Source organism: Ranitomeya variabilis, chromosome 2, assembly GCF_051348905.1.
Source record: "Ranitomeya variabilis isolate aRanVar5 chromosome 2, aRanVar5.hap1, whole genome shotgun sequence".
Lineage (NCBI taxonomy): Eukaryota > Metazoa > Chordata > Amphibia > Anura > Dendrobatidae > Ranitomeya > Ranitomeya variabilis.
In genome coordinates, this window is record NC_135233.1 from 920,904,175 (window position 1) to 920,919,402 (window position 15,228).

A 15,228-nucleotide genomic window follows, 5' to 3' on the forward strand; every position below is an offset into this window, starting at 1 on the left:
TAGATATGGAATAGATAGATAGATATATAGATAGATAGATATGATAGATTGAAGGAAAGAAATATAGATATGGGATAGATAGATAGATAGATAGATAGATAGATAGATAGATAGATAGATAGATATTAATAGAAAAGGAACAGCACAAATCCTTTACTTATCTTCGGGTGCAAAGCCCCCAGACAGCCCGTCCACTGGTTGTCTCTAGTCCATACACTTCAAAAAAGCAGGCAGCACTCCATATTCTTTTGGTGATATGCAGGATTTATTCAGACCCACATGTCTGTGCGACGTTTCGGCTCCAAATGAGCCTTTCTCAAGCCTTGGGTCTGAATAAATCCTGCATATCATCAAAAGAATATGGAGTGCTGCCTGCTTTTTTGAAGTGTATAGATAGATAGATAGATAGAAATATAGATACGGGATAGCTAGATAGATAGATAGATAGATAGATAGATAGATAGATAGATAGACAGACATGGGATAGATAGATAAATAGATAGATAGATAGATAGATAGATAGAAATATAGATAGATAGATAGATAGATAGATAGATAGATAGATAGAAATATAGATATGGGATAGATCAATCGATAGATCGATAGATAATAGATAGACAGACATTACCTACTAGCCTATCCCTATGACATTGCATAACACATATAGCTGTGTATAATTGTCCATACCCTAGACTCTGCACTGAGCAGCTGATGTCCTGCTATAATACATCTAACATTACTGGTACATAATGGCTTAGAGACAACTATGAAAGCCACTCCTACGCACATCCATACACATACAAGCATCCCCATACACACACATATACCACATCCTCGCTGTGCACATGCTGTGAACCTCTACAGTGAATCATCAGTGCATAAGTGGATCTTCTATTTTAATCTATTGATCTTAACATGATGCATGACTCCAGCTTCATTAATATTTAAGCTTTCTTATGATCCAGTAATTAGTAGGACTAGCATGCACAGCAATTTCTTGTACAGAACAGAAGGCATATCACTCTAAAATGACATACACAGGCATACCGGCTACATCTTTGAAGTTCTTTTTTGCACTAATGATGATATTTCCATAAACAATGAAAAATCAATGCGACTTTCTTAAATAATCATTCATACAATTGATAACATGCACTGTACATTGTGGTATTCGCATCCCCCCCCCACCCAAATACCTGCCTCACCTTTACAGATACAGTTCACACCAGTTTCCTTCTCGTCATTCAGTCGGATTGCATGGAACAATTGGTGCCAGGTTCAGAAGGACAGTAGGACAGTGGCATTCATCACTGAAGGAATTTTCCTTTAGAATCCAGACGACAATTGCTTAAATCTTACAAATATTAAGGCTTAGGGGGCTGTTCTGACCAGAATCAATGAGCATATAGCCTGGATTGTGATGCAGAACTGCTCTGAGAACTACAAATGTTACTGCCATTTTTGGAAGAAGAAGAACAGAAGATGACGGTTTGCCAACACCAAAATTAGTGTATTTTTCATCATTGCGGGGGAGGGAAGAAAATTAAAAGTGGAGAGTAAATTTCATGACTTATCAGATTGCTCTAGTAAGAAATGACAGGCTGAGATCACGACTAGTGGTGAGCGACCCTCTACTGACTGCCCCCTAGCAGAATCAGACCCATTTCTTGTGAATCTCACATGTGGCAAACCCCTTCTCCCATCTTGTATAGATGAGCATATTTACGAAGTGGCTTCTGAATTGATTCTGCAAGATGAGAAAAGGCCAGATTTGGTGGAATCTCAAAGCTGTCAAATCAATTCTACTCTCTCTTCTGCTGATGCCTCTATATCATGGTTAAAGCTGCACTTATGTATTATGAAAGAGCGATGATCACCCGGGATACCCCACACACCCTCAAAAAAATGCCTGGGCTTCCCAATGCTCGCTCACGTCATAAACCCAAGTGCTCCCCCTCCGCTTTCATCCGATTTCCTCCTTCCAGCTTGTTTCCACGATGCTAAGGGAGAGAAAGATAGATCTAGACGCCAACAAAAAGATAGCTTCAATCGGAGAAATAGAAAGGGAAAGATAATGAGGTGTAAGTAATCTGGGAAATGAGATTGTTAGATGTGAAGCTTTCTACTCACAATAGAGAGGGGTAAAAGTGAGGAGGCATCGGAGAGACAGGTGAAGACAGAGGTGGAAGATGCTTGACTGTGATCGACTCGCCCAATTATCCGCTGTCAGCAAAGAAGGGGGGCAATAGGGGCGAAAAAGAGGAGCCAACAAATGGGTAAAGCCATAGAAGAGGTGAAAGAGAATAAAGAGGAGGAAGACAATTGAAGCAGTGGTGTGAAGATTGTTGGATTTGTGTCAAATTTCCAATGATCTGTTGCCTACGACTGGAGGAGGAGGAGGATAGAGGGGTGAGGAAACGAAAAAAAAAAAGGATAGAGAGGGGGGAGACGAAAAGAGAGGGCGAGTGAGAAAGACCTCAGCAGGCAATGTTGGACAGAGAGGCTGCAGATTCCTAGCTGGCTCCATTGAGCATACTGAGAGGCAGATCTGCATGTTGAAGCAACCCATTGAAAACACAGAGCAGCTCACAGCACACTGCACATTGCACATTCCCAGCACGTCCCCAGCTCATTTTTTTTTTTCTTTTTGCCACAGACTCAGTAGGAGCAGATAGGAAGAGAAAGACAGAGAGAAGGAGAGCCAGCAATCCCTAAACTCAGCCTGGATCTGCTAAAATTCACCTGCAAACCGGTAAGTCCATCATTCCATTCCGTCTCCAGATAGTTTTATTTGTCATTGACCCCCGATGAGATACATCTTGCGGATATATTTCTAGATATATATTTGCAGATGAGAGCACTGCTGCTGCTGCTGCTGCCAATACTGCAATATAACCCTCGGTCGTTCTCCCTCCTATGCTATTCCAAGTAATCCATTTACTGCTTGGGATTGCTGAACCCTGCTGCATCTATCTCTGTATACCTGGAGATGGTTTACATGTATACGGCAGATGCTTGGAATATCTATGGACTGGAATGATTGCAGTCTGCACACAGGAAATGCAGTAGGCTGCAGGTGCATTGGATGTTGCTAGAGATCTTCCAGTAGTTCTTGCAGCATTGTGTATATTTCTGGCATATATTTCATATATTGGAGGGGTAGATTGGATAGAAGATCAGTGATTTCTTTATTTGCTTAGATATTATGGAGTTCCTGCCAAGTCTGTCTCCTCACTTTTGTACTCTGGGAATGTATAGGTATTTTTGCCTGGGAACAGCACTGAGAAAGCTTCACGGGTTGGTCTGTGGCACTGAAACCTCAGTCCCAGAGCAGGGAAGGCAGAGTATTTAAATCATGGATCATCCCAGACTTAGCTGCATTTTGCTGTCAGCTTCCCCATAGATTGGAAGATCATGTGGGCATGTGGTGTGGGCAGATTAATTATCTGTACATTCTTTTATCTATTAATGGGTATTTAAGGCATGCCGTAGCCCTGGCATTAATTTCTTGGTCTCCTTGGAATCAGCACATCAAATGTCCACTCTGACATTTCGCAGGGATGAACAATGACAATTTTGTTCTTATTCGGGATAAACTCTTTGCGATTAAATGCATTCACTAATCTCATCTCCATTGCAATGAGTATTCTGTATATTTATCTAGATACTTAGGTAGAGGGGGATATACTGCTGCTATTTCTGTCATTATTACGGACGCCTGTGACTCATGAATAAGGTAGGGTTTGATACCTATGTGCCCCTGATTATTATAATCTATTTGTGCATACACGCCCGGAATATTGCTTACTATGATATGTGTGTTTAGGGATGGTCCAATTATGCAATACATTGGATATAACTAGACGGCATTGCATAATTGCATATTTACACATTAATATACAGCGTCATGAAAACTATTGTCGATCATTCATGATCCAGCAGAAACAACTGCTGGAGATTGTCAGTTACTGTGCTTAGTGCCGATATATGTGTATTAAGAAAGCTCAATAAGGTCAAATCTATATTTTCTTTTTTTTCAGCTATTGTTACAGATAAAAAAAAAAATGAAACCATCTCCAGCAGAAACTCGTCTAAATGGACGTGTGTTGTGGCTAATTCTTTTAAGCACAATTGCTCTCGCATGGACTACACCAATTCCCTTGATTGAGGATTCCGAGGAAATAGATGAACCCTGCTTTGATCCTTGCTACTGTGAAGTGAAGGAGAGCCTTTTCCACATTTATTGTGAAAATAAAGGATTTACAAATATTAGCCAGATTTCAGAATCCTGGTCTCGACCCTTTAAACTGTACCTTCAGAGAAATTTGATGAGAAAATTGTACGCCAACAGTTTTTTGCATTTGAACAATGCCGTGTCCATTAATCTCGGGAACAATGCATTGCAGGACATACAGGCAGGAGCCTTTAATGGTATGAAAGTTCTGAAGAGGCTTTACTTGCACGAAAACAAACTTGACATTTTTAGAAATGACACTTTTATGGGGCTGGAAAGCTTGGAGTATTTACAAGCAGACTATAACGTAATTAAGAGGATTGAGAGCGGGGCCTTTAGAAATTTAAATAAGCTGAGGGTATTAATTCTCAATGATAACCATATTCCCTTGCTTCCAACCAACTTATTCAAGTCTGTGTCTTTAACACACTTGGACTTGCGTGGAAACCGATTAAAGATCCTTTCTTACAGAGGTATGTTGGATCACATAGGCAGAAGTATTATGGAAATCCAGCTAGCAGAGAATCCATGGAACTGTACTTGTGAGATTGTGCAGCTAAAAAGCTGGCTGGAACGTATTCCTTATACTGTGCTGGTTGGGGACATTACATGTGAAAGCCCCTTTCACTTTCATGGCAAAGATCTAAGGGATATAAAACGAGGTAAACTTTGCCCCCTGTTATCAGAAAGTGAGGTTGAGGCAAGCCTGGGTATCCCCCAGCTACCTTCAAGCAAAGAAAATGCATGGCCTACTAAGCCGTCATCCATGTTGTCATCTTTTCATGTCACTGCTTCTTCTGTGGAGTACAAGACATCAAATAAGCAGCCCACTACAACCAAGCAGCCCAGAGCTCCAAAACCTCCACCGACACCGAGAGGCCTTTATCCGGGCCCAAATCAACCCCCAATAGCTGGCTACCAGACTAGACCACCAATACCAATTATATGCCCAACTGGATGTTCTTGCAGTTTGCATATCAATGATTTGGGGTTAACTGTAAACTGTAAAGAGAAAGGAATCCACAACATTTCAGAACTGTTGCCTAGACCTCTCAATGCCAAGAAGCTTTACTTGAGTGGTAACTTAATACAGAAAATTTACAGATCTGATTTTTGGAATTTTTCTTCTTTGGATTTATTGCATCTTGGAAACAACCGTATATCTTATGTCCAGGAAGGAGCCTTTATCAATCTTCCTAATTTGAAAAGCTTATATCTGAATGGGAATGACATAGAAAGGCTGACGCCTGGCATGTTCAGGGGTTTACAGAGTTTGAATTATTTATATTTCGAGTATAATATGATAAGGGAGATCCAGCCTGCTGCTTTCAGTCTAATGCCAAATCTGAAGTTACTATTTCTTAATGACAATCTGCTGAGAACACTCCCAACTGATGCATTTGCAGGCACTTCACTGGCAAGGCTTAATCTTCGAAACAACCACTTTCTTTACCTTCCTGTGGCTGGAGTTCTGGAGCACCTTAACGCCATTGTGAAAATTGATCTAAAGCAGAACCCATGGGATTGTACCTGTGACATTGTCCCTCTCAAACAGTGGATAGACACCATCAGCTCTGTCATTGTGGTTGGTGAGGTGCTGTGTACAAGCCCTGAAAATCTGACAAACAAGGATCTAAAGTTCATTGAAATGGAAGTGTTGTGTCCAGAGATGCTACATGCTACCATTTCTTCTGTTTTTCCTGGAAATATGGTGCCAACCACCCATTCAGTGCTTGATTATAGCACACCAAGTGGTCCCATTCCACTGTCTGTTCTGATCCTCAGTCTTCTAATACTCTTCTTCTCGGCTGTTTTTGTGGCCGCAGGTCTTTTTGCTTTTGTGCTTAGAAGGCGCAAGAAACTGCCTTTCAGAAAAAGACAAGAAGTCGATTTGACTGGCATTCAAATGCAATGTAGAATTTTTGAGGATAGACCTAACAACTCCCCAGAGAAGGCACCTGGCCATGTCTATGACTACATCCCACATCCTGTAACCCAGATGTGTAATAATCCCATCTACAAACCCAGAGAGGAAGAGATGGGGGACGAATTTTCAGAAACAAAAGAAAATAATACTAATTATAGGACTTTAATAGAAAAAGAGAAAGAGTGGACCATGGCAGTGTCAAATTCTCAGCTTAATACTATAGTTACTGTCAATCAGAGTGGGGAAGTACCAAGTTATCATGAAAATGGGGTCATCTTTCCTGGCATAATTGACCGGGAACGCCCAGCTCCCACGGTGGGGTTTGTGGACTGCATTTATGGCACAGTACCCAAATTAAAGGAGCTTCATGTACACCCGCCTGGCATGCAATACCCTGATTTACAGCAGGATGCCAGATTAAAGGAAACCCTACTTTTTTCAGCTGGAAAGGGGTTTTCAGACCAAACCCAAAGTGAATACCTCGAGTTAAGGGCCAAACTCCAAACCAAGCCGGATTACCTCGAAGTCCTGGAAAAAAACACTTATAGATTCTAATCTTGCATAATTTCATAGCGCCCCCCAAAAAAATAAAAAAAAACCGCATGATTCAAGATGATACCGTTATGCTCCCCAAATTGTTTTGGAGGAAGGGCCATACTCTAATCATAATTAATTGAAGTGCCTTCGCAGACTTTTGCCAGCAATGTTATCAATCATTATTTTTTATATAGGAATCTAAGAAACTTGACTGTGCCATGTAAGGTATGGGGATATTTGTACTGATCCTGATCAATAATTCCACGTTTCCTTTTTTTGGCAGTAACTTAAAACCTTTTCAGTTAAGGGTTTGGGGGGGGGGGGGGATAGGATGGCATTGTGGCTTCCTGATACAAAGAAATGCCCATGGCACAGTTCCTGTAAATTGGTGCAGTTTGCTGCATGCCTGAAAAAAAAAAAAAAAAAACTGCAAAGGGGTTAATGCTCGAATGTTCTCTCTCAACACACAAATGCTCATTCATTTTCTTTTATCTACGACTCGACGTCCAAAAATCTGGATTCACCGCAAAGCATCATGGTTTAATGTATATTTGATTTCTTTCATTTTTGCAATGCAGAAAAGTCATGTACACGAGACAGCTAGGGATCGACGTCTTTGTGAATTCATGATGATGCCAGGATTTTTTTTTTTTTTTTCTGCAGCTCTCTGCAAGTTATTTAGCAATGCTACTGGGTACGTACCACTAACGGCTTTGTAGGAAGCACTTTTAATGTCTTCTCTCCCTCCCTCTTACTCTATAGCCTCTCCCGTACACAAAGATTTTACAAAATGTGCATATATTTATTCTGTAATTTCAGTGAATATTAATTGTAAAGATAATGTTTAATCAATGTATAGTGATTATGCGTCTGGTATAGCTTTCCTAATAAAAAGAAAAGAAATTAAAACAATACATACATATAATACCAATATATACAGAGAAAAGGCTTTCTGGTAGAATTTAGCTATGCCCGGCCTAATTTCTGTTACCTTGCTGACTAACATTGATCACTATTTCGTTGCAGTCAGGGCATGATAGAGAGATACCGTATAGTTATTCTGGGAACCCATAGCACTTTACAGTCTTTTGCTGATTCTTCAATAGTAAAGGATAAATAATTAACAATCCTCTGGATGACACTGGATTCAATTCTAAGAGATTTAGAAATAAAATATTACTTACCAGGGTAGAACCATTTAATTTTTATGTCTCTTTTGAAAAATGACTGCCCTGAAATCCTCCCTATAGTCAATTATCTGGGGATCCCTACGGTGCACTCAGAGCGATTCTGTGTGAATACAGTGTAGAAAATATTTGATTGCGTTCTTCGAGGTATACGATCCTTATATAGCACATGCAAATGTACCTATTATATAGAACAGAAAGTAATCTATGAGAATATATTTAAATACAGATTTTAAAAAAAGGGTTATAAAGCCCTGAGATCGACCCAAAGAAAATCAAATTTGTGAACTGGTTTATTTTTCAAGCTCTAAGCTGGAGAGAAAATAAAAAAAAATCATTCCTATATTTGAACAGCAGGGGGAGCTTTAGTCTTACTATTGTCCGTTGCGAGAAGCAGGCACCTGGTTCTTGGCTTTAGCGCTTTGTATTATTTCTGTATTGCAGCCATTCCTGGATCGATTCTCCTCTGCTCCGTTTCCTGTCTAGTTTAAGTCTCTAATGAAATCATTACTGTACATTGAATGTAAAACCGTCAGATGTCACTAATGCCTTACATAAATATAGGGAAAATTAATGGAGAATGTGAAAAAAAAAAAAGAATAACATAGCTTGTCACTTTTTGTTATTTATTTCCGCATAGTCATCCGCCCTATGATTTACATAATCCGTTACTATAGGTTATTGTTATGATCTATTAGGCTGCTTTTATGCAAATGTCTATGTACTGTATGTATCTATGTGTATATACGGCTTACAACTTGCTTCATTGGTTCTTTTTATATTCTTTGCATCCTGCTTTGGATAGTTTACAAAGTATCATCATCATCAATATCATCTTAATGATCATCATCATCATCTTGTAATGTCAATGACATCACTGCTGAGGGTATATGGTAGTATATCCAGTAGGAGAGTGATCACTGCCCGCACACGCTATATTGAAAGCTATAATCTGCTCAGTGGACCACTACCGTACGCTGGCATGCCATTATAGGGCAGTATGGTGCAGCTGGCATAGGTCTGGAACTCAGGGTTAACATTTACTACTGCTACTATAAACTATACCTCCCGAAGGGGGTTGTAGTCCAGCAATGATCCACCATTTAGTGGCCGTAAAGCTGAGGTTTAGTTTATTGGCAGCTGAGGTCCTGGCGGTTTCTCATCAGTTTTGTTATACATTTTAATTAAAGCGGTATTTCCATCTCCAAAATCCTATCTCAATATATAGTAAGTGTAATAATAATAATATTAGCAAATACCTCCAATTAGAAGTGTAGTATAGTTCTTCTGATTGATTCATTATGTCGCTTACCCCATGTGCAGGGCATTGCAGTAGCTTAGGTATTCATGGTTACAAGCACTCAGATAGTGAGAGTTAGCCTTTAGTGGTTGTAACCATGGATACCTAAGCTACTGTAATGCCCTGCACATGGGGTAAGTGACATAGCAAATCAGAAGAACTATATTACATTTCAAATTGGAGATTTTTATTAATAATATTATTATTGCACCTACTACGTATTAGTATAGAATATTGGAGATGGCAATACCCATTTGAAGTATTTCCTTCCGTATTGAATATGTACCTTACTTGGGTTAATTTTATTTACCGTACAAGTTATTATTTTTTCCAATGGCTGGAGTCATCTGCTTGGCATCACATCAGTTAGATTCACTGGCTAACGTTTATGACTGCATTGAACACTACTATAAATAGGCAGCATGTGCACATTTTTGAAAATCAAGATCAAAATGCAAGGCCAAACACTCCTCCTAAGAGCAGAAACCCATGAATCCCGAGCATGCATCACCTCACCGTATTTCTTTTATTATTACACTCTCATGTGCAATCCCCGCTGTTACTGGTGCTGTAAACATTTCTAACCGAGTGCTCCGTCCTAACCCATAAAGTATAATATAAAGTTATGTTTATATATTTTGTTACAAAAATGCAAACAGAATAAAATAAATGCAACAAAACGAAGAAAAAAAGGAAAAAAATAAAAACAACAAAAAACCGAAACACCACCTTTTTCCCTCTCCAAACCCCTCTTTAAAAAAAAAAAAAGAGAGAGAAATCGAGAAAGTCTTTACTTGGATAAAGGGACTCTTTCCAGCCCTGGATGGTGCGGAATTCTATTTATTCAGCGGAAACGAATTTATTCTTTGAGAATGGAAATTTTATATTAAAGGAGATACTTTTTGGCTTAAATTTTGTTTTATTTTCTTACGTAGGAGACATTTTGTTTTCCGTGCTACAGGTTTGATGCTGCATTAATGGCGTGGGTGTGCGTGTGATGTGTGTGGTGGGGAGGGCAGGGGCGTTGATCTGCTCGGATTTTTCTTTTGGTCTGTTGCAGACAGTTACTGTGCAGCGTTTTGGGTTTGCTCTGACTGTGAGCAATAGCGGCGGACAGAGGAATCACTGTCTTATTTATCTCAACTCTGAAGAGTTCACGTTTTCTACTGATCAATAATGAATGCACAAGCCTTATCTTTTTACACTGATACGACTAGCACCCGTCATGATAAATGACAATACTAATACTGAATCCTGGCATCGTATTGCACAAACGCTGACATGTAGATTGAAATGTCAAAGCAAAGATTTCCCAATACACTTGTTAAAAAGGTGCCGCCATTGATTTGAATTTTGTCATCGTTCCCGAGATTTCTTTTCCAACATTTGGTTGACCATATTGACGAACCGTCCACAGACTAGCTTTCTCTCATCAACAAGTCCTACCTATTAATAAACAGAAATTAATTGATGTTCCCATCCGTTCAATAACTTGCTGCTGTTGTTTTCTCATTTGCTTTTGTTGCAATTGTAATTGATGAAAATTTACATAAATCACTACTCAACAATCTGTTCTTGGGGAATTCATCTTTTTTTTATTGTCAGACGTCAAAGCTTTGAAGAACTTGACCAAACATCCTAACCCCTTTAGCGCTGGTTTTTAGATACCTACAAAATGGAATTATAGGTCTTTGTTGGAAGAAGTGATGCTCTGTCATATGCTTAATTCATGGTGCTTCCATTTTGTAGGAGACTTCAAGGGGTTTAGATGTTTTCCCAAGTATAGGAGACCCATTAATGGACTTTCCATTGTTTTACGATAACTTGTATCTATGACGTCTAAACCCCTAAAAGTAGAATTTCTCCTATTAAAATGTGAATTATTTGAACCCATATCACATGAGATTTAGATCCAGGACATTCCCATATCATGTTTTCCTTGCATTTTCATAAATGGTGGTAAAAGTTTACACTTGTCCCATTTATATTAGTGGGATATCAATGCACTATGCAGTTCTGGAGTTGTGTTAAGAGACAGACTTATCTGCATGCTTCTATCATTCATATCATAATGCCTTACAAGTTTTGTTTCACTGCTTGTCTCTCAAAAGTCAATGCTACAAGCTGGTTGGTTAATGTATTATATTATTTATATATCCATACCGAGCGAGGATTAGCATTGCATTTGTAAATTGCATTTTGGAGAAAGTACTTGGGTATTTTCTTGACAACTATAAATATTTGCTCTAACTATTCCCCACTGTGTCCGACACGGAACTGAGCAACGTTACTGTTCATCATACATACTTGGTCGTATGCCTCTCAATGAACTTGTCATACATGTCTTAATAAATCCTGCAAAGAGGTTTTGTTACTGGCATAAAAGTGTAAAAATATATTTATACAAGAAAAGGTTAATGGAATATCCAGGAGAACAAATAAACATTTTAATTATTGACAATGGATTCACCTTAGTCTATTATCATTTTGTATCTTTATTCTTATGGATTATTATTTTTTTTTTTTGCTTTTATTTATTTTTATACTTATTTATTTGTTTTGCTCTTAATCTAAGTCTTTGTTATATGTAATCACGGTGTTCTTTGTAAGTAGATTGTGGAGGGACAAACTTCAAAGGAATCATTACAAGGAAGGCGAACAAAAAAAATATTTCCACGTGATCACTATGTAATTTTACATACTTCCGGATATTTTTACTCAGAGATTTGTGTATATTCTTTTTAGAGACTGTATGCTTGGATGCTTTCTATTTTATATTTATCACTTCTTAAACAAAATTCATTTTTCTAAAAAGATGAATGAAACAGAGGCGCATTCTGAAGCAAAATCTCCAACAGGCTCCTTATCTATCAATGATAATAGTATTGGTGGATGGGCCAAAATGACATTCTGGGCCTTCTTAGGCTCCATGCCCTGCAAGCCCTTCACCCAATATAGATATGCCAAAGACATGGACGACAGCATATCTCTATCTGACATTGGAGTAAGAGGTCTACGCAAAGTAAGACATATTGTTGGATAAAAGCTGATGATTATTGGTTTATTCTATGCATTTGTTACTCTGGTGGCACTTATTTATCATGCAAATAGCTGTTCTAGCTTTTGTTTGTATGATTCTAGATATGTATACACAGTGCTCAACATAAATGATTACACCCTGCTTGAAAAGTATGATTTTCATCAAAATCTCACAGAACACAAGAACAATTTCCAAAATTTTGGCAAGACTGAGTCTCATAGAGCATTTTTGTAACTCATAACATGAAAGTAAGGTTAATAATATAACTTTATTTATGAAATCTCCAGTTTTACCCTAATCCATTAATGCAAAAAATGAAACACCCCACATCAAAAACTAACACATCTAGTATTTTGTATGACCTCCATGACTTTTAAGGATATCTCCAAGTCTTCTAGGCATGGAATGAATTGGTTAGGGATATATTGCAACATATTTTTCCATTTCCCAAGGACAATAACCTCTTTTAGAGTCTGGATGTGGAATGGAGAGTGATAATGAACTTGTGTATTCAGAATTCCACAAAGGTGTTCGATTGGGTTCACATCAGGAGACTTACTTGGCCACTGAATCACTATCATCATGCTGATCTTCAGAAATGCAACAGATGTGTGTTTTGGATCATTGTCATGTTGGAAAAGTGTACGTCTACCAGGGGCATGGAATGATGGGAGAATCTTCTCTTTCAATATAGATCAGTACATCTGTGAATTCATGATACCATTTAGGAAATTTAGCTCCCCCATACCAGCAGCGCTAATGTAGCCACATATAAGGACACTGTCACCACCATATTTCACTGTAGACACCATGCATTTAGAAAAAGAAGCTTAGAAAAATGTGTGATGCCTACAGTGGTACATGATAGTGGCAGTGTCTTTATGTGGTGCTCCGTCAGTGTTCCTGTTGCTGGGGATCAACAGTTCATTGATGGTAATGTTATAATGAGTTCACAGATGCACTGCTCTATATTCAAAGAAAATATACTACCATCACTTCAAGCCCTTGGCAGATTTGCACATTTCCAACATGACAATGATCCAAAACACACATCGGTTGCATATCTGAAGAATAACAGGGTGAAAGTGACTCAGTGGCCAAATGTCTCCTGATCTGAATCCAAATGAACAAGTATGGGGAACTCCGAAGAGGCAAGTTGAGCAACACTCTCCATCCAGCATCCAAGCTCGAAAAGATGTAGTAATTGAAGAATGGAAAAATATAGATGTTGCACTATGTCGTCAATTTGTTCATTCACTGCCTAGAAGACTTGCTGCTCTCCTTAAAATTTATAGAAGTCATACCAAATATTATATAAAATTTTGTTTAATATTGGGTGCATTTATTTTTGCATCAACTAAATTGAGCAAAACTAAAGATTTTGGAACATTATATTAATCACCTTACTATTGATTAAAATCTTACTTTTCAAAGGGGATGTACTCATTTATGCTGAGCACTGTATGTAGGTATGAAATATTTTTAGTGAGGCTCCCCACTCGGACCTTTGACATTTGGCAACTGAAATCCCTCTAAGGGCTCAACCTCACCTGCGAGAAACTCGGATGAGTCTCGCATGTTAATACCCGGTGCTGCGGCCGGCACTCTGATCGGAGCATGTGGCCACATAGGAATACATGCAGCTGCACGCTCCGCTCCTGAGTGCCGGCGGCAGTGCCAGGTATTGACGTGTGAGACTCATCCGAGTTTCTCGCAGGTGAGTATGATCCCTTATACAGGCAGTGTTGCACACCAATGACTCAATGAATCTCAGAGCCATTACTCATGATTTGTTTAATGGAGTATTTGAAATTCAAATACGCTGGCTATAACGAATTTTCCCAAAATAAATGATGCTTAAAATTCTCTAAATACCTGGAAATATAACTGTAATATTCTGAGGTCTCCTATGACTAATACATTTATATTAAGCTTTGTACTGCAAACATTGTCTTATTAACCTCCAAGTGACCCTAACAAATCTAGCTAGGAGAAACCAGATGGTAACCAAAAATGGTGTTTCGGTGGCATGCAGGAGGTTAATATTGGACTATTACAAAAGTGACATATGAACAAAAAAATATTTTATATAACATGCGCACTTTAAGAGGCGTTTATATTCATATTTACGGATTATGGAACTGTTTCTTTTGTATAGATGAAAAGAAATATTTCCAATAATTCAGAAATATGAGCATGAATGCCTCATAAATTGTGCATGTTATATACTGTGTCACCTCTTGTGTCTCCCCTTTTCCTCATAGATTGTAAGCTTGCGAGCAGCAGGGCCCTCATTCCTCCTGGTATCTGTTTTGAACTGTGATTTCTGTTATGCTGTAATGTCTGTTGTCTGTATAAGTCCCCTCTATAAGTTGTAAAGCGCTGCGGAATATGTTGGCGCTATATAAATAAAATTATTATTATACTGTATTGTTATATATCTGTAATTTAAAGAGAACCTGTCATCAAGATTTTACTCCCCATACTAAGGTTCTTTAATGCTGTATAAACCTTACCCTTCTTGTTAAATTTAATTTTGCTTTTTTAGAGGGACAAATATTGGAGATTGCATGCTAATGAGCTGCAAGTGCAGATATGAGTGAAAACTGAGTGACCTGTCAAATCCAAAGATATCAGAGGCACCATGGAGATCCTTATAAAATCCAATCTTTATTCCAAATGTGTAAAACATCACAGCAGTGATGAGACAAAAATAGAGCAATGGTTGGGCCAAATGACCTTTCTCAAGCACAGTCATAATAAACAGACACACAAACACAGGATTCCACCTCGTCCTCTTCCTTAGGGTCCATCCCAGTAGCCGCAGTGACCATCTAGTGTATCAAATAAGCAATAATGTTAAAATCAGAGAGATATGTTAGATACACAAATATTTTTTCTGAATAGTTAAAAAAAATAATCCATAGATATATAACATACAGGAAACCTCCACACTTCATCAAATCCATGAAAGAGTCACCTAGCCTTTCTCATACACATTAC

At 38.5% G+C, this 15,228-nt stretch overlaps 1 protein-coding gene and 1 long non-coding RNA gene across 5 annotated transcripts in view; one reads left to right on the plus strand and one right to left on the minus strand.

Moving 5' to 3' along the window:
• Positions 1-2,254, minus strand: part of LOC143808206 (uncharacterized) — a 61,000-nt gene extending 58,746 nt beyond the window's left edge. For 2 of the 3 annotated variants that reach the window (XR_013221908.1, XR_013221906.1), the window contains exon 1: positions 1,206-1,337. This is a non-coding gene — a long non-coding RNA (uncharacterized LOC143808206). Of the gene's footprint in view, positions 1-1,205; positions 1,338-2,130 lie in introns of those variants that run through there. The other variant, XR_013221907.1, reaches the window with a different exon arrangement.
• Positions 1,986-11,650, plus strand: SLITRK3 (SLIT and NTRK like family member 3). Of its 2 annotated transcripts, none has more exons than XM_077290629.1 (3): positions 1,986-2,081; positions 2,657-2,752; positions 4,041-11,650. In XM_077290629.1, exon 3 carries the CDS (start codon positions 4,065-4,067, stop codon positions 6,714-6,716), a length of 2,652 nt encoding a protein of 883 aa, XP_077146744.1. In that variant the 5' UTR covers positions 1,986-2,081; positions 2,657-2,752; positions 4,041-4,064; the 3' UTR covers positions 6,717-11,650. The 2 variants fall into 2 exon arrangements, with proteins under 2 accessions (XP_077146744.1, XP_077146745.1); XM_077290630.1 differs by lacking the exon at positions 1,986-2,081 and adding an exon at positions 2,307-2,409.
• The last annotated feature ends 3,578 nt before the right edge of the window (positions 11,651-15,228 follow it).